Source organism: Chrysemys picta, chromosome 4, assembly GCF_011386835.1.
Source record: "Chrysemys picta bellii isolate R12L10 chromosome 4, ASM1138683v2, whole genome shotgun sequence".
Classification (NCBI taxonomy): domain Eukaryota; kingdom Metazoa; phylum Chordata; order Testudines; family Emydidae; genus Chrysemys; species Chrysemys picta.
In genome coordinates, this window is record NC_088794.1 from 3,651,595 (window position 1) to 3,676,508 (window position 24,914).

The following is a 24,914-nucleotide window of genomic DNA, read 5'->3' on the forward strand; positions in this document are numbered from 1 at the left end:
GGGCCAGAGGTACATGGAACGAGACAAAGGCACAAACACAGCTCCATGCAGTTCCCTGCCTCAGTTTCCTCACTGCTCTGAAGAGTTGTTTGGGTGTAGGCCAGAGTAATTCCTGGCATTCAGCTGCCCTCTGTGGCTTGCTCTCCTCCTGCAGCATGCGTTCCCCTTCCTAGGAACCCAAAGCTTCCTGTGTTGGGTTTAGATTGTCCCTGGTCTGGTGGGGAAGAGGTTACAGGGTGACTTGATCCCAGTCTGTAGGAACAAATATTTGATAATGGGCTCTTCACTCTAGCAGACAAAGGCCTAACAAGATTCAATGACTGGAAATTCAAGCTAGCCCTAGTCTACACTACAGAGTTAGGTCAATGTAAGGCGGCTTATGCCGACCTAATAAAACCACCTCGGCAAGAGGTGTAGCGGTTAGGTTTTCTTAGGGCAATGCAGTGTCAGTGTAGACACTGCGTTGCTTATGTCAACCTAAGTGGCCTCCAGGAGATATCCCATAATGCCCCACTGTGACAACTCTGGTCACGGTTTTGAACTCTGCTGCCGGGGGGCCAGGTACACTGGCATGCACCTGTTTGCTCGGTGTGGAGACTCCCCTAGCTGCTGCCCCGCTGAGCACGCCGGCTCCATGCGGGAAATGTGCTCCTGCCTGGGTTACACAGGAGGGGGTGGATCGGCCTGGGTCTGTGCAATCACAGCTCTGCTCCAGCCACAGGAGCTTTGGCATCTATGGCCAGATTGCTCGGGGCATGGCGGAGAAGGGCTCGGTAGGGACGCATAGCAGTGGCGCGTAAAAATCAAGGAGCAGCAGCAGGCACACCAGAAGGCAAGGGAGGCCAACCATCATTCCGGTGTGGAGCTACATACGTATTGCTTCTACTAGGAACTGCGTGCTATCCTTGGCGGCGACCCCATCCCTATCGTCAAGCACCCCCTGGATACTTCGGGGGCCTGGAGTGAACCCTGAGGACAATGTGCTCGACGAGGAAAAGGAGGAGGAGGAGGGACAGGCAACAGGGAGATCCTAAGTCCCGAGCAGTCTAGCCACTCCCAGCAGTGCAGCTCTGGCAAGTCTGATGCAGGGGAGGGAACATCTGGTAAGTACTCAGTTTGCTTCAATATTGCAGGGACACTTCTGTTCATTTACTACTTTGTTAATTAGGCTAATGAGGAAATAACCAATAGAGGTACACTCACCATCTGTGTCTCATTCCCCAGTAAAGGTCAGTAGAGGGGAACCCTGCAGAATAGTTTGTTTATGTGCCCCGGGATGTTCCGTGAATCCTCCATAGAGGTTGCTAGGGAACTCTCCTGGAAGTAATCTGCAGTGCTCTGCCAAAGGTTTCTTGGGAGGATGTAGTGGGGTGGTTATCCCACTCCTGCCTGGAAGGGCGTAAAACAGCCCTGGCAGAGGGCTGCAACTCTAAAAGCTGGGCTGATTGGAGAAGTAGCCACAGCTGGGCCATGCCCCAATCAGGCCACAGCTGGCCTGTATAGAAAGGCTGGGAGCCAGGAGCTCAGAGTCTCTCTTTGCATACAGAGAGAGAAGGGCCTGGCTGCAGGGAGCTAGACACAGGGTACCTGCCTGGAGCAGGGCTGGGGAGCTCCAGCCTGGATAGCCCCAGACTGTGGCCTAGTAGGAGGCCAAGGGGGTACCGGGGGTTACAGAGGGCAGCCCAGGGCTAGGCCAAGGCAGCAGGTCCAAACCCAACCTTGCCTGTGATGAGTGGCCTTTACTGCAGTCTGCCCCAGGGAGCGGGGGCTAGTTGGTGACTAGCAGTGGCCTTCTTCTGAGGTGAGGTAGGGAAAGTGGGAGGGGAGACCCTAGTACTGAGGGGTGTACTGCCAGGGGGCAACATCCCAGATAAAAGTGCACCGGGGTCCAGGGAGGGACATGGGGGGCCAGAGGACAGGTGGATCACTGGCCTGCAGAGGGTGCTCTGGAGCTGGGATGAGCTAATTCCCAGAAGAGACCAGCAGGAGGTGCCGCAGGGGTGAGTCTGCCCGTCTACAGAGGGCTGCCTTGTTTCTTCCCCCCGGGTAGGACATGTTGCCATGCCACTGGGCAGGCCCCATTGCAGCATACAGGCTAGTAGCATGTGGACCCGGTGTGCAGCAAGATGCATGCAGGGGCTGCTTCGTGCAGCCTCGGTTTCCCTCAGGCGTGAGTTATCCGCTACAATCACCACTGCCTGTGGAAAATAGTGCCAATATTCAGTACAATAGCCCTATGTGCTTGTACTGATAACCCAATGCTACCCCCACATCCCAACTCCCCCCTCCTCCCCCCAGGCCGTACTCCCCATGGCTGGCGCTGCCACCACGCTCTGAGTCCCGAAGGAGAGTGAGAAAGTTGTTTGGATCAAGGGGTGTAAGTGCACTGACAATAGTTGCTCTGTCCATTGCTGCTTTAGCAGCTGCAGAGGTGGCCTTGAGGGTCTCTTCATGCACGTCGGCAGAGCGGCTCGGCCAGATAAGGAGGAAGAGGAGGAAGAAGAGGACAAAGGAAGCAGTGCTGTAACAAAGGTGAGGCACTTGCCTCGGGTGCGCAAAGCGAAGGGGTGCAGCTGTACTGCCCGAGCAGGGTGGAGGAAAACCAAAAAAAGCTGCCACTTCTTTGGTGGCAATTTGGCGATGGGGCCCTGAGTCTTCATTCATTCTTTGGCGGCAATTCCGCGGTGGGTCCTTTTCTCTGAGAGGGACTCAAGGACCCACCGCTGAATTGCTGATGAAGAGCCTGGAGCCAGCCCTTACCTCAAGCACAAAAATTCCTTGTTATGGCTCTGAAAGGAAGACGTGTTCCAGGAGGTTCTGCAAGCCTCTGATGCGTTGGAGGCTGAGCAGAGGGCATGGAGGGTGGCAATCAATCACAAAATGCAAAGGGATAGTCAGGAGAGCAGAAACGGGCAGCAAGAGATGACAGCACTGCTCAGGGAGCAAACAGACATGCTGCCGTCTCCGATTCAACTTCAAGCTGAACACGTCCATGCTCAACTCCTGCTGCAGCCCATACAGAACTGCATTCCAGGACATCCCTACACTGTCCCCCTGCCCCCCCTATTCCATGTATCTTCTGGGGCCACAGCTATACCCCAGCACTCCAGCCCATGGGAGATTAAACAGCCACACATACATCCACCTGTGAGAGCCTCAGTGGTATATGTGCTTGTGAATTCCTTGTCCTTTCCCCTTTAAAGATACTTTCCCCTGTGTTTATGAAGTTTACCTCAACACTACATAGGTAGGTTTGCATGAGTGTGGAATTAAATTCAGTTTCCGTAAGTAGATTTTATCTTTATTATTCTCCATCACAGGGTGGTGGCTGCTAACATTCACAGACAATAGCATTAGGTGCATGGGCATCATTATAGTCAGGCACACACAGTAATTCTTACAAGGGTCATAGTACGGTGCAAACAAACAATGCCAGGCTCAGCACCCTACAGGAACACACATTACTGTGGCTCAGTATTAAAATGCTCCTTCAAGGCCTCTCTGAGCCAACTAGTGCCCCCCACCCCCCAAGGTTTCTCTCTTCTTATAGGCCTGGTATCTGGTTGCTCAAAATCAGCAGGCAAGTCGTGCACCTTCACGCGCCACTCCTGCAGAAACATTTCCTCCTTTGCTTCACACATATTATGAAGCCCACACCAAGCAGCTATGACCGTGGGTCTATTGTCCTTACTGAGGGCTAGCCACCTGAGTAGGCAACGCCAGCGACCCTTCAAACGACCAAAGGCACACGCAACAGTCATTCTGCACCTGCTGAACCTGTCGTTGAAATGCTCCTTGCTGCTGACAGCAAGGTGGCTGGTGTATGGCTTTGAGCCACAGGAGTAAGAGGTAGGCTGGGTCTCCCAGGATCACTATTGGCATTTCCACATCCCCATTGGTGGTAATCTGGTCTGGAAAGAAAGTCCCGGCTTGCAGCTTTCTATACAAACCTGTGTTCCTGAAGATGCGTGCATCATGCACCTTCCCAGACCAGCCCATGTCAATGAAATAACCCCGGTGATCCAACAGCACTTGCAATACCATAAAAAAGTAGCCATTTCTGTCAATATACTCCATTGCAAGGTGGTCTGGGGCCAAAATATGGATATGCGTTCCATCTATCACCCCACTGCAGTTTGGAACAGACACACAGCAGTGCCATACATGGATGGCTTGCCTGGCACGTGGAAGCAGACATGTCTGGAGTGGTGCACCTGGAGAACAGCCACACATAACACCACAAAGGGATGGCTCACTTGGCAATGAGATGCAGCCACCTCTGGGGCAGGGCAGCTGGGGAACAGCAACACAGCGATGCCACACAACAGCAAGCCAGTGAAAAGCTCTGCTTTATAAACACTTTAAAAGACAAGCCTATCTGAAGACACGTTCCTTCATTTAGCACTTTTGCATGTTTCAATAAAAAGTGAGCATGCGGAAACATTCCAGGATTAAAAACACAGAGAACCTGTTTATAAAAGTAAATTATAGTGATAAAAAAGTTTCCCCCTATGTTTTAGACTAACATGGGTCATTTTTTAGTAAGCACAATTTGAAGCAGCGTGGTTTTTCAGCAAAAACAGCCTTTGTAAGCCAGTGGATCATAGAGAAGAAGATTTAACATTTTTACATATGTGTTTCAATAAAATAGAGTATGCAGAAACACCCCAGGTTTAAAACCACAGGGCTTTAGTAACAGCCAGTTTATATTCCCCTTATTCTGTAAACCAGTGGATCAGAGAGAAGAAGATTGCTTGTTCCCCCACTTGTTAACAAACACAAGTGAATGTTATATTAAGTTTTGTAAAGGAATAAACACTTTAAAAAACAAGCCTACCTGAAGCCACATTTCTTTAGTTAGCACTTTTACACGTGTTTCAATAAAAAATTATCATGCAGAAACACCCCAGGGTTAAAAACACAGAGAACCTGCTTATAAAAGTAAATTATAGAGATAAAAAAGTTTTCTCCTATGTTTTAGACTTACGTGGGTCATTTTTTTAATAAGGATAAGTTGAAGCAGCATGCTTTTTCAGCAAAGCTACTGTTAGCAAAAACAGTGTCTGTGAGTCAGTGGATCAGAGATAAGGACAGAACATAACAAGAAAGCCCTAGGCCTGCTTCTAAAACAAAGTTTGTTGAAATAAACGTTTCCTTTTGTTATGTGAAGAAGACATTGCTTTGTAACTAATCTTATTAACAATGTAAAATAAAAAAAAGAAATTACCTCAGGGTTAAAACCACAGCCAGTTAGTTTATAAAAGTGATTTGTTAAAGTTTTTGACAAATAGAGGTGAAAGGCTTGTAAAGGGATAAACACTTTAAAAGACAACCCTATGTGAAGACACATCCCTTCATTTAGCACTTGTGCATATGTTTCAATAAATAAAAGAGCATACAGAAGCACCCCAGGCCTAAACCCACAAACCCTTACTAAGGAAATGTTTTTAAAAGCTTTTCCCTATGTTTTTAGTGAGAACAATCTGAAGCAGCCTTTTTAAGTTAGTGGATTAAAAAAGACCACTTTGAAAAACAAGTCTATTTGAAGAAACAATTTTTCATTTAGCCCGTTTGCATGTGTTTCAATAAAAAGTGAGCATGCAGAAACAAACCAGGGTTAAAAAAACAGAAAACCTGTTTATAAAAGTAATTTATAGTGATACAAAAGTCCTCCCCCCCCCCCCCCCCCATGTTTTAGACTAGCACTGGTCGTCTTTTAGTAAGGACACTTTGAAACAACATTCTTTTGCAGCAAAGCCACTGTCAGCAAAAACAACCTGTGTAAGCCAGTGGATCAGAGAGAAGAAGGCTGCTTCTTCGCCTGCTTTTTAACAAATACAAGTGAAAGTGATATTACGTTTTGTAAAGGAATAAACACTTTAAAAGACAAGCCTGTATGAAGACAGAGCCTTTAATTTAACATGTTTACATGTGTGTTTCAATTTTTAAAAAATGAGCACGCAGAAAACACCCCGGAGTGAAAACCACAGAACCTTAGTAACAGCCAGTTTATATTCCCCTTATTCTGTAATCCAGTGAAACAAAGAGAAGTTTATTTTCCTCCCCACTTTTTAACAAATCCATGTGAAAGTTATCTTAAGCTTTCCTTTTCTTAGGGCTTTTAGATTTAAGTATGAATTTTTCTGTCGCATTATCAGAATGTCTTTGTTTTTAAATGTTTGCCACCCGTGTGCTGAGACACAGGTACAAGCTCCTGAGTTTGTTTTGGGTCCATAGATTTTATTAAAATAATACAGCACAGGCTGGAGCTGTGGCTTTCTCTATATTTTAAAAACAGACTAGTTAGGCTAGCCAGTGATCCTTGCACTATAGTCTGCCTTAGCAAGGCTCTAGGGGTCACCCCTTCAGTTTGCTTGTTTTTTCATACAGACTTCTTTCCTGACTTTTTAAATGCTGTTAAAGTTTTAACAAATGGTGAGATTGCATTGAACGATACTTTGTGAAAGTTATAACAAGTATTTTATTCCATTTACTTGATTGTAAAAGACAAAAACTGTCACTTTGTGACTGCATGACGCTCAGAGATAGCCTATCTGACGAATACCCTCACCCCTCGACTGTTCCCCCATACTTTTAACACTTGCTAAACATGCAGTGTTTCGTTATATAAAGGCTTTTTTTAACATTTAACATGAAAATACAGCATTGACTAAGATGTAACATAACATGACCTTTTTTAAAGGCTATTCTGTATGCAGTGAGACCTATTCGAAGCATTATGTTTGTTTGTTTTTTGTTTAAAAAGCTCAACATGAAAAAGCAGTATTGACGGAGCTGTAACAAAACAAGGCCCCTCTTAGGGATATTTTGTAGAAGTTTAGTGAACTAAAAAGGCTTAAGATACTAGCCTATCCTTTTAAAAACAGTGTTTCTAAAGTACCAAAACAGCAACTGGGTAAGAATATGAAAATTGGCCATTGAGGGGAGTTTACAGATGTGTTAATAAAAAAACAAAATTAACAAAAAAATTAACAAGATTGCTTTTTAAAGTTTGGATTTACACAAAAAACACAAGAAAAAATTAGCTTATGTAAAAAAAGTTAGTTTTTTTTTTTTTACCAGAGATAAGGAGTCTCCCCCCACACACACACACACTTTTCAAACTAGCCCTTGCATCTATTCTTTCAAACTAACCCTTTAAAAACAAAAATCCCCTATTCAAACATTTTTTTCAAAATGGCCAACAGGGCCAAACTTCAATGCCAATGGAAATGGGGTTGGAGAGTGGGACATAAGCCCTAAATGGGGCGCGGAAACCTGTCAAAAATACATGGTGATGAATGCTATTGAGGTATATACTACTTACTTCATTCTGATTCCCATAGGCCCATCTTAAATCAGGAGGCCAAGAACAGAATGCCCACAGGGAGACCCGCCAATGCTATGTCTTCAAAAAGGTGAGGGTGCCTACCCCAGACAAAAGGGAGTTTACAAGGTTAAAACTGGATTCACCACCTAAATTGTCTTCTGTGGCAGCTGTCCAAACTTGGGAGACACCAGCTCCTTTCAAGGAGGAGGAACAGGCGCACCCCACTGAGACCTTAAAGAAGGAAGAATTCGAATTTTCAGAGCAAGAAAGAAAATCAACTTTCCAATTGGAACCTTCAGGATCAGATAGTGATGCCTCTCCAGTAGCAGTGGTAACAAATGCCAACACCCTAGGTGCCCTTTCAAAGATGGTAGGCCCAGTGAAAAAAGGAGATTCAGTGGCAGCCCATGCAGCCCATTTAGAAACAGTAGTAAGATCATTTCAGCTAGATGAAGAGGACTTGGTTAGGATTTTACAGTTAACTATGGACATGGCTTTGCAGAGTACATTACCACCAGAATTTCAAGCAGGGGAAAAACCATTTAAGGATGCTGTATGATTGGTAAACTGAAATATGCCTTTAAGACAAGCAGGGGTTACCTTGATAGCTAACAATCTATAACTCAGATCTTACCCAATAATCATGCTGCTGAATGGGGAGGGATAGTTCAGTGGTTTGAGCATTGGTCTGCTAAACCCATGGTTATGCGTTCAATCCTTGATGTGGCCATTTAGGGATCTGGGGCAAAATCCTGTCTGGGAATTGGTCCTGCTTTGAGCAGAGGGTTGGACTAGATGACCTCCTGCGGTCCCTTCCAACCCTGATATTCTATGAACCCTTTAGTAACTAAAATCTAAAGGTTTGTTAATGAAGAAGAGAGTTAAAAATGGTTAATAGATCATATACATACAGTAACAGCAATGTGTTTGTAGCAGTGATGGAAATAACTGCTGGCTTGTAAAGTCTCTGGTAATTTCCACAAGATTGGAAGGTCCTCAGTCCATAAATTAGAACACTCCTTTTAGTTGTAAGTCCAACTTCCATAGTATCAGAACAGGAAAGAGGCAACATGGAGATGATTCCAGATTCTTTTATACCTTCCACCATTTGCTTGGAATTTTACTATCCCAAAGCAAAGCTCACAACACAGCTTGTGGAAAGTTACCAGCACAAAATGGAGTCCAGGGTCACATGAGCAAGTGACCCCAGGCAGAACCTCCAACTCAGCTAGAGCCCAGCCAGGGAAGGAGACAAACATGCCTGGATCACTGCAGGCCTCTGCTGCTGATGATGATCCAGGCAGCACCCTGACCCAGGAGGAGACTGAGTCCACAGGGGAGCTGCCAAGGGAGATAGACGCTTCTTCCCTGTTGTTGGAGCGGGATACCGAGGAGGACCCCTTCTGCCCCGATGACTCACCCGAGCTTCCAGAGCCATCAGTCACCCCAGACAACAAGGAGATGCAGGGACTGCCACTGGACGTATAACCCGGTGAGACAGAGGATGACCCTGGGATCCATGTACACCCCGAGAGGAGGGGAGGAAGAAGCCAAGTACAGCCGACTATAGTCCAGCTCAGTTGCTGCCTGTACCCAGGTCAGTGTGTTCCGGCTGGAATCCCGCTACCCCAGTGGTGGGACACTCCGCGGCTGGTAGGGCCCAGTGCTGGGACCCAGTGGAGTCGGGTGGGTCCGGGTCCCCCTACTCCCTGCTGCCAACCTCACCTCTGCGGTGGCAGCCTCCTTGACACAGGCCAAAGGGCCTGCGTTGTCTGCCATCGGCCAGAGCCCGGAGATTGCTTGGATGTTCTGCCCTGCTTGAAGGTGATGGCCCACTGTTTGCTTAATTGCTTTGCCCTGACTAAGGGCTTGACACTATAGATTGCTTATTAGCTCCACCCTGCCTCAGGGCCTGAGTACATAGTCTCTTGGTCACAGACTGCTCATTAGCTCTGTCCTGCCTGAGGGCCAGAACCCACAGATAGTTTGGTGCCCCACCCACTGAGAGGATCAGATGCTAACAACTGGTTTTCTAATCCCCCATGATATTTGACAATGATCCTGGTGATGTAGTGAGGCAGTGTGCCCTCCCTCCAACCCAGAGGGTGCGGAATGACCGCCACTGCACTACAAACAGAAATCAAGAATAACCAAGGCTAATCAGGATGTTATGTTGTTGTCTATACTCAGACTTGCCTATTGAGACACATAATGCAAGAAATAACAGTGATTTGGGCATTGGAACAAAGGAAACAGGATCAAGGACTCAGGTTGAGTGTACCACACCTATCAATTGAAATTTACTTTGAATGAAACTATCAACCAACACAGGGACAATTTATGACCAAAACTTGGAATAAACCACTGTTTACTGCATGGACTAATAGTACAACTTTGAAAATACGTAAGGTACAAAGTCATATGTCAAGTCTGTATAGATTAGAGTTACATCTAATATTAGATGGTAGATGAAAAATTATATCATAAAGGGATTTTCAATTGGAGGTCCAAAAACCTGGAGGAAAGTGTATGCATTATTTTCCAAAAAACCCAGTCAGTCAAACACCTCTTCCAACTACTCATAACAAGTTTTATTAAAAAGTTAAAGGACAAACAGCTGAGAAACTTGTTCTTGCATATAACATACAGTAGAACCTCAGAGTTATGAAACCAGAGTTACAAACTGAGGGGGTCAACCACACACCTCATTTGGAACCAGGAGTATGCAGTCAGACAGCAGCAGTGACAAGAAAAAACAAAACAAAAATACCCCACAAACAAAATAAACAAAAAAGCAAGTACAGTGTTAAATGTAAACTGCTAAAATATAAATTGAAAGTTTAAAAAAAATTGACCAGGGAAGGAAACTATTTCTATGCTTGTTTCATTTAAATTAAGATGGTTAAAAGCAGCATTTTTCTTCTGCATAGTGACGTTTCAAAGCTGTATTAAGTCAATGTTCAGTTGTAAACTTTTGAAAGAACAACCATAATGTTTTGTTCAGTGTTACGAACATTTCAGAGTTACGAACAACCTCCTTTTCATGGTGTTTGTAACTCTGAGGGTCTACTGTTGAAGAAAATGAGCAAATGCCTTTTGTAGATTGGAAAAAAAAATCTCCCCTTTAATCGAGGAATCTGGGGGCGGCGGGAGGATGTAAAACATATAACTGGAGATAAATCTGCACCAATGACTGATGGAATTCCATATGGATTATGGGACAACAAAATCAAATGTCAAAGGTCAGTAAAAGGTGAAGCACTGATATGTATAACCAAGATTATGAAAATGAAGGAGAGTGTAAAGCCCGTATCCAACTTAAATCTTTGGGCAGTGTAAAAGTTATTAACAAATAGTTGATAGTAGAAGTACAGGCAAAAGCAGTGGGATAGGACTATGGTTCACAGGACCCTGTGGAATCTCTAGTTCTACAATAGCCCTTGCCAGTGGCCTGACTGCTACACCTATACCTGTTGTGCTAAATTTATCTAACTGGCAACTGAGTGAATGTAGCTATTGCAAGGCCACAAACGTCACATCTTTCTTTCCAGTACTTCTTGTGGATAAGGTTACTGTTTGTTCACGACGAGTACAAGACATTGCCAATTTAAGTATCAATATAAAGGCCAACCTTTATGTTCCCAGAAGCAAATGAGAAATTTATCCTTTTTTGGAATTTTAAACAGTATTACAAGTTTATTTGGAACAGGAATGCCAATGCCTGGAGTGGCTCACGGCCGTGAGTGCCTACCTCGGGGCAGACTGTCAGAAAACAGGGCAGACACCCCAACCTGGTGGCGTGGTCTATAATTAGATTTCACCAAGCCAGTGACAAACGTAAACTCCTGGATCACTGTCGCAGTCTTACCGTGGAGTCAGACAATCCCTTTAGACGCTGCAGTGTATCTTGCCACCCAGGCAAACTGGACTTTGTGATAAAAGATCACTTAAAACAGAACTCACACCACATCAGGTTGCTCCCCGTCTCAAGGGACCAGCCATTTATCCAGATAAATTGGTTCTCTGGATCTTACACCAAAGACAACACTTGTAGCCAATTCTATAATAAACTAACCAAAGGTTGACGAGCTAAGAAAAGGAAAGGAGAGTTATTGAGAGGCTAAAGCAGGTAAAATAAAGGCACAGGTGAGTCACAGTTTGTCATTCCAAATTGTGGCAGTGATGTAATAAACTGTCAGTTTCCCAGAAGTCTTTCCAGGGTACCCAGATTGTCTCTGGGGATCTCCCCTTTGCATTTGGTACACTTCCCTGGAAAAGTCCAAATAGTCCAGAGATCCAGGATCTTTCCTTGAATCCATACTTATAACTTCTTCTCACAGAAAACAAGCTGCCACTTGGGTTTTTCCTTTGGTGATGGAGAATGCGGAGTGCATTTTGAGTCTTTGACTTCCAGTCATCGCACATAATGGCCAGTTGCTTTGAAATTAACACTTTTCTGTTAACGTTCTTTATTTGCATTCCACAAGGCTTCTTTTTCGTTTGATGGGTTATTCAGTTACGGGGGTATACACTGTGCAAATGTTTGCTACTACATTATAATGGGATACAGATGAGTGAAAACAATGCAAGTAACATCCCATTCATTTTCATGAAGCTTAAACACCAAATACTCTTATACATTTAACAATCACTTTGCTCTATACTAATACACAAGTGAATTAGCCTGGGGCTTCCACATGAGCTGGCACCTGGTCTGGCTAGGGTCACAGGCTGAAAAAATTAAAAGACCTATTAATTACGTGGTTCAGAAAGAAGCTAATGAAGTAATTAACCCCACGTTACTGGGAATTTATGGTTTAGCAACTGAAGAATGATTTATGGTGTATAATACACATGAAATAACCAAAATATTCATTTAAACTCATATTAAGATTATTTAATTGGTAAAATATAATAATGATTAGGGGGAAAAATCACAATGTCAGAAAGGAAATTATTTGTTCAGAATATGGTGAATATAATGGAGATATCCCATCTCCTAGAATTTGAAGGGACCTTGAAAGGTCATTGAGTCCAGCCCCCTGCCTTTACTGAAAATTGCTAGATTCAATCACTTTGGAATGATTTTTGGACATTCTTCCTGAAAATCTTAGAGCAGCTGTCCAATTCAGTCTTGTGGGCCACAGAAATTTGCAAATGCTTATACAGAAAATAGGGTTTGAGAAGGGTATAAGCTCCATGGGAAGAGTATTCACTATTCACCCCTCTTTAAAAAGAGGGAAGGATTTAAAAATAAACCTAACCCTAACTTTAATAAGAGAACTCAGGGGAGCCCAGAACGAAAGAACTCTTACCTTAAAGGGAAACAAGTTATATGCCACCTCTGTGGTATGCCTGACCATATAAAGCTAGATTGTAAAAATCTAAGCAACACCCCAAAACCAGCACCCCCAAATACCCCAGTAAACACTAATCCAGTTATTCTGCCCAACCAGGCAGACCCACCACTGCCATCTTACGTCCAAATGTGGTCACTGCAGTCATTAATACTACCTCAATGATCTCTGATGATGTGGGCGAAGGATTTGAATTTACAAACTATGTTAGGACTGAAGCATGGAAGGGAAATGAGAAATATATAAAGGGAGCAAAAGTCAATGGAGTTGAAGGGAAGGGATGGCGAGATATGGGCTCTGACACCTCTTACCTCACAATTCTACAGCCTCGGGATGTGGCAACATCTACCGACACAAGGATATACGTTAGTTTAGCTAATAAGAGTTGGCTGTAAGTGTGCATTTGGGTAAGAGCGGAAATATTCATTGACCTGGGGGATAATGTGTTTGATCCTTTGGGAGTGGTAGAACTTTTTATATGATGAACAAGATTTTCTGTAATCCTCATTATATTTGACTTGGTGGTCTGGGTGGGAGCTCAAGGCTGGGTTGCCTTAAGGGAACTGTATTTCTGGCTTCTGGGTAACAAGTAAGGTATTGCAAAAGCTGTTTTGTTGCTGGATTGATGAATGTAAATTTTAGAAATAATCTCCAGTTTCGGGAATCGTCTACCCCATTCTTTGCAGTTTGCCCCGATTAAGCAATCTTAATTGTGCCCCCCGCCCCCTGGAACTCTGGTCACATATGAATAAGGCAGAACATGCTCAGTCTCCGATTTTAGATGGTAGCAGCCCAAATTAAGTATCCATTGCTTCTAGGGGAATGGAGATTGGATGGAAGAGATGAATTATTGTCCACGGTATCCTCACCACAGGGACTATTTTTGCCTTATGTTATAGGGGAGGAAAGATCAGAACAATAATTTAAAAAAAGGTCAAAACCCATTTTCGTTCAATCCAACCTATTTCCATTCCCCTTTTAGCTACTGTCACCTCACCTGTAGCGTCTAGAGCTGATGTTAGAGAGGACGGCATTTATGAAGATATGCATTAGCATAAACCCACATCAAGTTCCAGAACCTCCATATGCTTCTGCACCAAAGTCCAGGAGAACAGTAGATCCACCACGTGAGCTGATATCTGAAGAAATAACTATCCCTTAATAATTATAGAATAATTAAGTTACAAGTATACAGTAATTAGATTTAATTGACATATAGGGTTTAAGTACATATAAGTGTTAAGTTACTAATAACATTGTTTGTTGTGTACCACTGTATACCTTTTTTGGGGGTGGAGGGTCATAATATTCACCCTGTCAAGGGGGGCACACTAGTCAATTAGTTCATTTTATCATCCATTTGTCATTGTATTATGTGATGTTATGGTCAATTTATGTGCTATTTCTTATATAATCAATGTATGCTAAATAGATTTAAATTGTAGGATTATAGAAGTACAGTACTGATAAGTATTTAGGGGTGATGAGTATGTATTAGCTATATAAGTAAAGCACGGTTGAAATGTAAGGCCTACAGGTTGAGACCTGTAAATTTTAGTTTAGCCATACTAGGCCATAGGCTTATACATGCTTAACATAAGTGATCTAGGAATAACCCTATGCCCATAAGGTTACAAGGTCACTGCATAAGATGTACCAATAGGAAAAATGGATTGCAATAAACCACAAATGTATTGTCTGAGACCACGAGACACCTGATAATAACATCTTCAAATGTCTGTCCAGACCAAAGGGTACATGTCATGCCTAGAGGCTAATAAGCATAAGAGGAACTATGAACAACTTATGGAAAATGGGGTACCCCAACATTCATGGGGTGTGGAAGTACAGATAAGGGAAAGGGGGCTGAGACCTTCATGCATGTGCATAAGGTGTTAAGCATGGTTAGAATTACATGGGAGGTTTAGGTTGGACATTAGGAAAAACTTCCTGTCGGGGTGGTTAAGCACTGGAATAAGTTGCCCAGGGAGGTTTAAGAGCAGGTTAAACAAACACCTGTCAGGGATGGTCTAGATAATACTCAGTCCTGTCATGAGTGCAGGGGACTGGAGTAGAGGACCTCTCGAGGTCCCTTCCAGTCCTATGATTCTATGATTCTGTGACTATATAAAGGGTTCCCTGGTTGGATAAAAGTGGGAATACCCACAGGAGAAACCCCAGCAGGAACTAACCTTCTACTGCCAATCAATTGGTGAGAGGTCCATCAGAGCCAAGAACATCTTTGAGGATGTGAGTATGACTACAGCTATAATTATTGCACCAGGGCCGGCTCTAACTTTTTTGCTGCCCCATGCAGCAAAAAAAAGCGCCCCCCCCGCGCCGCCCCCCCCCCGCGCCGCCCCCCCCCGCCGAGCACCACGCCACTGGAGCCCGCCCCCCCGCCGAGCGCCGCCGGAACCCGCCCCCCCGCCAAGCGCCGCGCCCCGCGCCACCCCCCGCCGAAACCCCCCCGAGCGCCGAGCCCCGCACCGCCCCCCCGCCGAGCGCCGCGCTGCCGGAGCACCCCTCTCCCCGCGGAATGCCGCGCCGCGCTCCCCCTGCCGCCCATTACCAGGTGCCACCCCAAGCATGTGCTTGGTTGCCTGGTGCCTGGAGCCGGCCCTGTATTGCACAGGATTGGTAGGATTTCGACATGCCTGGGTCATAGTCATTTCACTTATTGCTTTCATAAAACTTGTCGTACAGATAAGACTTTGTACTTGGGATTGTGTCTGTGGTCGTTATCCTTGGACGACGCGTGTTCCTCGAGCCTCCAAACTTGAGACAAGCACCACAGGAGATTTCAATCTGTTGAGCCTGACTCTGTGGCCTCCAGAGCTGAACCCATGGTGAAGTAATAAAACCTCCTTAAATTCATCTGTAACGGGGCAGGACTCACCCCTGCGGCGCCTCCTGCTGGTTCCTGGGAATTAACTCTGTTTCCAGCTCCGGAGCGCCCTCTGCAGGCCAATGTCCCGCTTGCCGCTGGCCCCCGTGTCCCTCCCAGGACCCCGGTGCCCTTTTACCTGGGGTGCAGCCCTTGCAGGCAATACCCCACCGGTCTGGGTCTCCCCTCCCTGGGGAACCCCCACCCTCTATCCCCACCCTGCCTCAGCCTATGGGCTACTGCCAGTCACCATCTAACCCCCTTTCACTGGGGCTGACTGCAGTCTGTATAAGCCAGTCATCATAGGCAAGGGAGGTTTTGACCTGCTGCCTTTCCCTGCAACCCAGTACCTCCAGGGGCCTTGGACCAGGCCCTGCAGCCTGGGGAGTTGCTGGCCCGGAGCTCCCCAGCTCCTCTGGCCTTTCCCCAGCCCTGCTTCACTCCAGTCCCCTTTAGCACTCAGGCAGCTAGGTCCATCTCCCTCCTCAGCTAGAGGGGGACTGCCTGCTCCTGGCCCACTGCCCTCTTATAAGGGCCGGCTGGGCCCTTATTAAGCCAGCTACAGCTCTGAGTGGCTTTCCCACTCAGCCCATCTTTCAGAGCTACAGCCCTGCCCAGGGCTGCTTTTACCACTGCAGCCCTCCCCAGGGCTGCTTGTACCCTTCCAGGGCCGGAGCGGGGTGATCACCCCGCTACATCATCACTCAATAAAAGGCTGCACTATAAATCCACGGTACGCCCACTCCTTGAATCCTATGTGGAGTTCTGATCGCCACATCTAAAAACAGATATACTAGGATTGGAAAGGAACAGACCAGGGCAACACCAATGATTACTGGTATGGAACAGCTTCCTTATGGGGAGAAATAAAAAAGACGGCGACTTTTCAGCTTGGGAAAGCGACGACCAAGGGGGGTTATGAGGGAGGTCCATAAAATCATGAATGGTGTGGAGACAGTGAATGGGGAAGTGTTATTCACTCCTTCACATGACATAAGAACTAGGGGTCACCTGATGAAGTTAATGGGCAGCAAGTTTAACACAAACAAAGGGAAGTATTTCTTCACACAACACACAGTCAACAGGTGGAACTCATTCCCAGGAAATGTTGCGAATGACAAAAGTATAACTGGGTTCAAAAAGAATTAGATAAATTAATGGAGAACTGGTCCAACAATAGCTATAAGCCAAGGTGGTCAGGGGTGCAGCCCTATGATCTGGGAGCCCCTAAGCCCCTGACTGCCACATGCTGGGAGTGGACGATAGGGGATGGATAAATCAATAATTGCCCTGTTCTGTTCATTCCCCCTAAAGCACCTGGAATTGGCCACTGTTGGAAGACAGGAAACTAGGCTAGATGGACCACTGGCCTGACCCAGTATGGCCATTCTTAAGTTCTTATGTTCTTAGCATAGGGCCATATACAGATCCCTGAGAGATCCCACCTGAAACAGCGTCAGTCACACTCAGGGCAGCTCCCCCTTCTCACAGCAATTGGCTCAGGCTGTCTGCAGACTCAGGCATGTGGGCGTTGCTGGTAACTCTCAGGTTACTCTCCTATCTGCATCTCAAGCTGCCCCCAGACAGTGCAAAGTTTCACTAGTGGGTGAACAGAGGAGGAAGAGATGGGGGGCATCCCAATGGAAGGGGGGGTCACAGTGACATCAGGGGAGAGGTGATGAAGAGAAGCATGAAGCTGCTGAAAGAGGGTTTGGCATCATTTGTCCCTGAGGTGCAGTTCCCCATGGTGCTGGCTTGGCTTCCGGAGCCAATGTGCTCCCATATCCATTCGCCATAGGCCACCGTCCGGACATAGACACCAGGATGATTGGGCTGGCCACAGCCTTCCCCCCAACTCACGATGCCCATCAGGAACCAGGTCCCATTGTGGTCACATGCCAGCGGCCCCCCAGAATCACCCTAGAGGGGCAGAGAAATTGGGATTAGTAGGCCCCCCCCCAGCCCCAAGTATCCACAGCTCAGCCCCTTGGAGCTCTAGGCATATGGACCATCCCAGGGCCCCACCCACATATTTTTGCCACACCCACTTGAGAAGTGAAAGGAGCATTGTGCCCCTTCCCCCCACCTTTCCCTGAAGGAGGCATTGGTGGCAGCGGTGGGATCCCTAATACATTCACAGCAGAAAGGGTAGCTGTGTTCTTCTGCTCCTGCCCTATGCCGCGAACCCTGCTTGGGATGGGCTGGAAGGGCTCCCCAGAGCAGTAGGGCTTGAAGCGTACAGCTTCCATAAAGATACATGCAGTATTTTCCCATCTCAGAGCAACTGGCTTAGGCTCTCTGCAGACTTGGGGAGGCCCCGGTTACACTCTAGCCACATTCTCACTCTTTTCTATCCATCTGCAAAGACTTGACTGTTACTTTAAATAAAAATAAAGCTGGGGCTCTGCCCTAATCACAGGACTCCAAGAGCTGGGGCCTAGGCATGGGACTGTGAGTCCACATGGATCTAAAAGCCAGAGCTGCTCCTGCCTGCACGAAGGAAGTCAGATTGTGGAACTGCACAGCTGCAGCAGCCGTTCTACACACACTGCAGGCCCTACATGGCGATAGGGAGACGCACTGGGGCTCATGTGCACCCGGCCGACCCAGAGCCCTCTCTCACCTGGCAGGAGTCCTTCTGCCCTTTATCGTAACCAGCACAGATCATATCGGGTTTGACGGGGTCCCTGCCGATGTTCGGGGCTGGGTTGATGTTGTAGAGGGCGTTGCAGGCTGCAGTGTCGATCAGCTGGACCTGAACCTCCTGCAGTGTCTTGGGGGGTGGAAGAGAGACTGGAGGGGGGGGAGAATCAGGGTACTGGATCCATCACCTCCTGAACCCCCCCCCCCGTGCCTGACAATTTCCTGTCCCCATCTACCTCCCCCATCCACTCTCCTCCTCTCTAGCCATCCCTCCACTCCATCCCCTCCACCCATATCTACTGCGCTTGCATCCATTCCCCACCTCCACCCAGCTACCGGATCTGCACTGACCCCCAACCATAGAACCAATCTGTGCAGCGCTGCCCCTAGAGGTGGTTTCCTCGGCGAGGATTGAACCAGGGACCATCTGTATCTAAAACAGAAGGTTCCCAACTGAGCCTTGTGGATCAGTTGCCTCATAGATGGCTGTGAGGGATACAGCCGAACCAGGGTAGCCAGCTGGCAGGGGGCAGCAGAGAGCTGGGCGGGGATTATTGCAAGATGCTGCAGGAATCACAGGGCTCCAGGAGCACGGGGCTTCAGGCGCAGAGTGATAGCGCCTCCTCCTGGGGGATGGTCTTACCCACAGAGTCTATTCTTCCCCAACCAGTGACCCAGCACACGTGGTTGTCAGGGAAGGAGTCGGAGGGGCCTGGCAAGCAGACGGGGAGAATTTCATTGGTGTATCGCACTGGCTCTGTCAGCTGCAGTAGGGCGATGTCGGCAGACTTCCACGTGCTGCTGTAGTTGGGATGGACAAAGATCTGGCTCACGGGGGATGAGATCCGGCACCGGGAGGGATAGGAGAGCTGGTACTCCCCCAGGTTCACACGATAGGAAGAGACAAGGTCAGATCTGGGAATGGTGGAGAAAAGGATGATCAAACGGATTGCAAACTTGGCCAAAAATGCAGCAGGGTCTGGGGCGGGGCAGCTAGGGACCAGTCGCACAGCAACACCGCATGGGGTGGCTTGCCTGCATAGATCCAGGCAGGACGTCTGTCTGTTGCACCGGTCCCTTCCCGCCCCAGTTACTCACAATTGGAAGCAGTGAGCAGCTGACACAACCCACTGGGCTGAGACGAGGGACCCGCCACAGAAGTGGTGTCCGTTGTGCTGGACGCTGACCTGCCACGGCCACCGGCCCCTTGGGGCGTCCCCTCCCCCCACAATCCGGCCGGAGATCCTGGACTGGCCGCATCCTGGAGGGGAACAGCATTGACATGGGATGAGCAAAGAACCAGGAGTCCTGACTTTCAGCCCCTCTCCCTCCCTGCTCTACCCCACTAGACCCCACTCCCCTCCCAGAGCTGGGGATACAACCCAGGAGTCCGGGCTCCCAGCCTCATTCTCATGGCGCTAATCCAGGGCAGGTAAGGCTGGCATTTTGAAGTGTCTTACCTGCCTGTTTCCAACTCCCTTGAGCACCTAGAGAGTGAAGACAGAGAAGGGAAAGATATTCATGTGTGTGTTGGGGGCGGGGGTTTATTCACAGGCATTGCTGGAACCTAAGAAGGTGTGTGGAGGAGAATAAATTCCAGTAGCTCCACCCACAATTCCCAAGCTCCGCCCATTGCCCCAGAACAGCCCTGCCATCCTCAGTGCCAGCAAAAATTCATAGCTGTGTTTCTATTTGATTTACCACCAGTAGGTTCAAGAATCAACACTCCCCATTGATCTGAGTGGGGCAGCTCAGGACTGAATGCACCAATCCAGGCTAGATGGGCTGGGGGGGGGGGGGTGTATGAAGGGTCAAGGGCTTGGATCTCCTTCTTATTCACAAGCCCAATTCCCTCCCCCACAACCCGTATCTCGCTCACCTCCCCCTGGGGCTGGACCGTACATCCCCACCCCACACTCACCCTGCAGCAGGGTCATCGCCAGCAGTGCTAGGGCCAGTGGGGAGCAGAGACGCTCCATGGTTCAGCCTTCCCCAGGCCTGTCTTGGCTGCATGCAGCTGCCTCCATTGCTCCGACCAAAGACTGACTGGGGAATAAAAGTTCTGGGGCAGGGTTTTACGGACACCTGTGTGCCCCTCCCTGCATCTATAGAGAATAAAGGGGACTGATTTCCTGGTAACCCAAGCAAGGAAATAAGTGCTACTAAATTCAACGTGCTGAACAGGTTGTGACCGCTTTCATTCTGCCCTGCCTGGTGTCACCCCAGTATGGGCGTCCTGGAAAACCAAACGAAAACATGCCATGGCCGAGGTCACTGTGTCGAGGCCTCCAGTGATTTTCACTTCCCCGTGTGATTGCCAACCGAGTGTGCAAAGCAGAGAGAGCCAAAAATAGTACCCAGGAGAGTGAGACGGTTCTCATGGAGTGAAAATTATGCTGGCTTTGGGGTTATTGTTGAGTTGTGGTTATTGGGGCATTTAGGGCAAAGGTTATCACGGGGATTAGGGATAAGGGTATCATGGAGTTAGGGTTATCATGGGGTTCGGGCTAAATAACATTATCTGCCCTGTTGCTTGGACCGTGTGGCACTTCTCCTGGCATCACTCTAGATTTGGAGGATCTGTCCCGTATGTCTTGCAAATTCCCGTTGATGCTGTGAAGTCATTACGATGAAATTGTTGTGCTGTGGAGAGCTTCCATGTGGAATATGACATTTCTTGACGGGGAAATTGGGTTGGCGGAGGCTGGCGGGATCTATCTCTATAACTGCTCTGCAAGGAGGGAGAAGAGGAAAATCAACCAGGGGAGAACAAAGAAACCAGGTGTTGGGACAGGGACACATAACGTGGAGGGAAGACTCACAGGAGAAGGAAACTGTGGGCAGAAGGAGGGAAGAGATAAGAAGGAGAGGGGGGGAGAGGAGGATGCTTTCATAGCTGGGAGGGGATTGCTGTTTAACTGTGGACTAGCCAAGGTCAATGGTAAAAACACCACGATCTGGAAGAAAAGCTATGAGCTGTGCATGAAGGATATGGGGTACTCCAGGGGCTCGGTCTAAAACTAAACGACTCTCCCTAGCAGTGAGGAACCCGAGCCAGGGAGATGCACGTCGGTGTCCTGTAAGCAGAGCTGAGTGACATCTTTTTGAGGAATAGTTTAATTGCTGAAATATGCAGTTTGGAGTCTACCGAAACTATTCACCAATTCAGATTGAATTTGCCAAATAGTTTCAACAACAAAAAATTCTAAAAAGTGGAATTGTTTTTTGATATATTCCAAAAAACACATTTGGACGTATCACTTTGAAGCAAGATTTATTTTGAAAATTATCTAGATTTATTTTTTAAATGTTAATATAAAAGGGATTGAGAAAGAAAGAATTGGAAATGAAATCAAATGAAAACTATACAATGACAGACCTGGGTTACGCGATGGGTATTCTAAGCTTCTTTTATTCAGGCCGAATGGAAGAAGCAAATAAGCTCCTTTGTGATGTGAGAGTGCGGGACACAGTAGAAGCCACCACCCAAGCTGAAGCCTGAGTGAAGCTGTGGAGGTGGAGGGACTGGTTGCAAAGGCAGGGGCAAACTGTGTATGAGAGGCAAGAGTCAGTTGACCGTGAGAGAAGCCATGGACAGCATGAAGGGAAGGAGACAGAGCTTCTTCCAGCACAGGACTGTCTGGATTTGTAGCCTTAGGAATTTCTGAGCCACAGAACTACCTGTTGTGCTTTGTCCCTACTGAGTTCAGGGAAGCAGGGCTTTGTGTGTGCATTCTTTGTGAACAAACAGGATTGCCACCAAAGAATAGACCTGACTCATAGCACCATCCTCTTCTTACAGAAAGAATCTGGCAAGGCCCCAAATGCTACTGAAAGATTTGGGGCCAATTGGGTCACATTTTCTTTGTAACTTCTCCCCAGGTCATTGTCAATGCCAAGAAGGTAGCAGCTCATCACCTGCAAAAGCCACCTGCTGCTGTTTAATTTGCCTTGGTGTGAACAAAGGTAAATAACTCGGCTATTTTTGCTTTCAACTGCCGTAGGGTTGTGCCCAGGAATTGCTAAATGAACCCAGGCCTGCTGGCACCGTCCCAATATGACTCACTGCATTCTGCCTGAGAGAATCAGCTCTGTGATCTCAACAGCGCACAAAGCGCCCCTCCCAGAAATGACAACAGATTGGATGTGGTGTTTAAAAGCTGCCATATTACAGCCAGAGACACAAACCTCCGAACAGAGCAGTGCCGATCAATTGAATGTAAGGGACTTCACAGGCTCAGCGGAAAACTTTCCTCTGTCTACTTAGATTCCTCTGTCTACTTAAAGTGCTCCAGCCGGATCTGCGCAGGGGCCCTGGTCTCAGTTAGGGTCTATGAAACGCCTCTCACAACGGGGGCCCTGAACTCTCAGCCAGAGTCTGTTCTGCACCTGGCACAATGCTACCCCCTCCCAAAATGAGTTGGTTTTACTCTTTCATTTCCACTTTGATTAGTAAAACATCTTTTAATAAGGAATCTCCCACTGCCACTTTGAACGGAAACAATGATCCTCACGTGAGGATACTGTGACACCCATTTTTCCATGAAAAAAAAAAAAAGACTTTTTCTCAAAAAAGAAAAAGAAAAAAGCAAACAACTTCTACAGCCCCACAACCCCACTCTGCCTTCCACCAACCTTAGTTACAACCAGCAGGGGTGACCCCAACACACACCCCCAGTCCTCAATTTCTCCCCATTCTGTGCCCTGAAGTGTCCAGCCCTCTCCTGGACAGCTCGGAGAAATTGTAAAGTTCGTTTGTTCCTTTAAAGACACAAGAGCACTTCACAGCTTATTAACTTAATTGGGGGTAGATACACCCTTCCCCACAGGCGCCGGCTTTTTCATTTCTCCGCCTGTACTCAACCCCGGCTCCGCCCCAGACCCCGCACCCACTCAATCCCTTCCCCCAAGGCCCCATCCCCACCCCGCCTCTTCCCACCCCTCTCCGCCCCTTCCCCTGAATGCATCCCACCCCCATTACTCCCACTCCCCCCAGAGCCTCCTGCATGCCGCCGGACAGCTGATCCATGGCACGCGGGAAGCGCTGGGGGGGGGCGAGAGAAACTGATTGGTGGGGCCGCTGGTGGGCGGGAGGTGCTGTAGGGGTGGGGAGGAGTTGATCGGTGGGACTGCCGGTGACTGATCTCCTCCCAACAGGGGAAACAACCAAACTGAGTGCCTGTCTAAGGGAAGGGCTGGCACCCCGGGGTCAACAAACGGTCAACACCCCCCAGCCAGGGAGGGGGCAGGGAAAGGGGTCCCCCTTTATTTTGTGTTTTTTAATGTGTTTCTGTTGTCTGGTGGAGGACGCTGCTTGGGCCTGCCCCAGGCCTAGCCAGAGACAATTGATCAACAGCCACCGAGGGGGTGGACGAGCATTATCCAGAGTGGGGCTGATTTACTGCCAGCCCCCTCCTCCCCCCACGAGCGGGGGAAGCGCTGAACCCAGCCAGATGGAGGAGAGGCCCTGCCACAGCGTGTAGTGATGGAGGCCAAAGACAGCGTCTCTCCTGGCTTGTATCTCCCAAAGTTCAATGAGCTTGTTTCAAGATGCAGGACGGCCTTAGGCTGTTGTTCCTGCCTGGGGCTTCCCATCCCCCTGTGTGTACATGGGGCTTCCATTGTTTTCATCCCACCAGGCTTAATTTACCTAAGAGACAGGTAAATAGCTTTCCCCCCTCCCCCTGCTTGGGCAGGAACTGCTCCTTCCTTTGTCTGGCCACATGCTTTCAAACAGATTATCAATGAGTGTTAGGGTGACCGTATTTCCCTACGCTGAATATGGGACACCTGGTAAAATTACTCGTATTGAAGCAAATTTAACAGCAACCAAATCAGAGCTATGCAGCACAAACGTTCAGATTAACATCAAGTTGACTGAGCCCCTCTTACAAAGAAATACCGCGTAGTTGGAGTCTCTTTTATTTACCTTCTGGTCTTTAAGGCTTTAGGGTTCACACAGGGAGGGGTGACACACACACCCCTACTCCCACACGCACACATGGGGAGGGGTCACACACATACTCCTGTATACCTCTCTCACATAGAGGGGTTGACCGACCAACCCAACCCTCCCTTCCTGTCGCACTCCTCCCTCCATGTCTGGCTGGGGCCCCAGGATGGACCCGTCTCTCCTGGTACCTGGCACTACATCTTCCCAAGGTAACATGTGCGGGGGAGCACACAGGGTCACACGCCCCGCCTCCCCCAGATTTCTGCCAAGGTTCACACCACAATGTGGCCCGCAGCAGCCTTTCGACACTGTGCAGGAAGGAAAGGATGGGAGCTGCTTCCAGCCGCAGGGGAGGAGGTGGGGGAAAGGGATGACCAGGCTCGTGTCTTTACAGAGCTCATCTCTTCTGCCCACTCCCACCCCTGTGGCTGGAAACAGCTCCCGTCCCTACCTGCCCGCGTAGTGTCGAAAGGCAACTAACACCTAGAGGCTGCTGCTGGCCACCGCCATAACCCAGCGACCTCCACCTACTGCGGGGGCAGGAAGGGTTAAGCCCGAAGGCTGCATTGTGCACCAGGCCCCAGGGAACCTGACTGCGGGGGCTTCGGGAAACCTGGCCAGAAAGGTGGCTCAGTGGGGGCGGGTGCCTAGGGAATGGAGCAGCCCCACACTCCCTGGGGGCAGGACCCAGGGAAGGGGGGAGGGTGAAGAGGGTGCTAAGCCCCTGTCTGGGGGGGCTGCTGT

General features: G+C 48.1%; 1 protein-coding gene across 4 annotated transcripts; it reads right to left on the bottom strand.

Annotated features, from left to right (window-relative positions):
* Positions 1–9,687: 9,687 nt before the first annotated feature.
* Positions 9,688–23,080, bottom strand: LOC122172588 (serine protease 33-like). Of its 4 annotated transcripts, XR_010600341.1 has the most exons (8): positions 20,139–23,080; positions 19,678–19,704; positions 19,316–19,478; positions 18,861–19,132; positions 18,198–18,367; positions 17,020–17,494; positions 13,685–13,826; positions 9,696–12,061 (listed from the first exon to the last, which is right to left on the bottom strand). XR_010600341.1 is itself a non-coding variant. In XM_065591194.1 (6 exons), exons 1-6 carry the CDS (start codon positions 20,194–20,196, stop codon positions 17,228–17,230), a joined length of 957 nt encoding a protein of 318 aa, XP_065447266.1. In that variant the 5' UTR covers positions 20,197–23,080; the 3' UTR covers positions 15,238–17,227. The 4 variants fall into 4 exon arrangements, 1 of the variants encoding a protein (XP_065447266.1); XR_010600340.1 differs by having other exon boundaries at positions 9,694–13,826; XR_010600342.1 differs by lacking the exon at positions 19,316–19,478 and having other exon boundaries at positions 9,688–13,826.
* Positions 23,081–24,914: the final 1,834 nt, after the last annotated feature.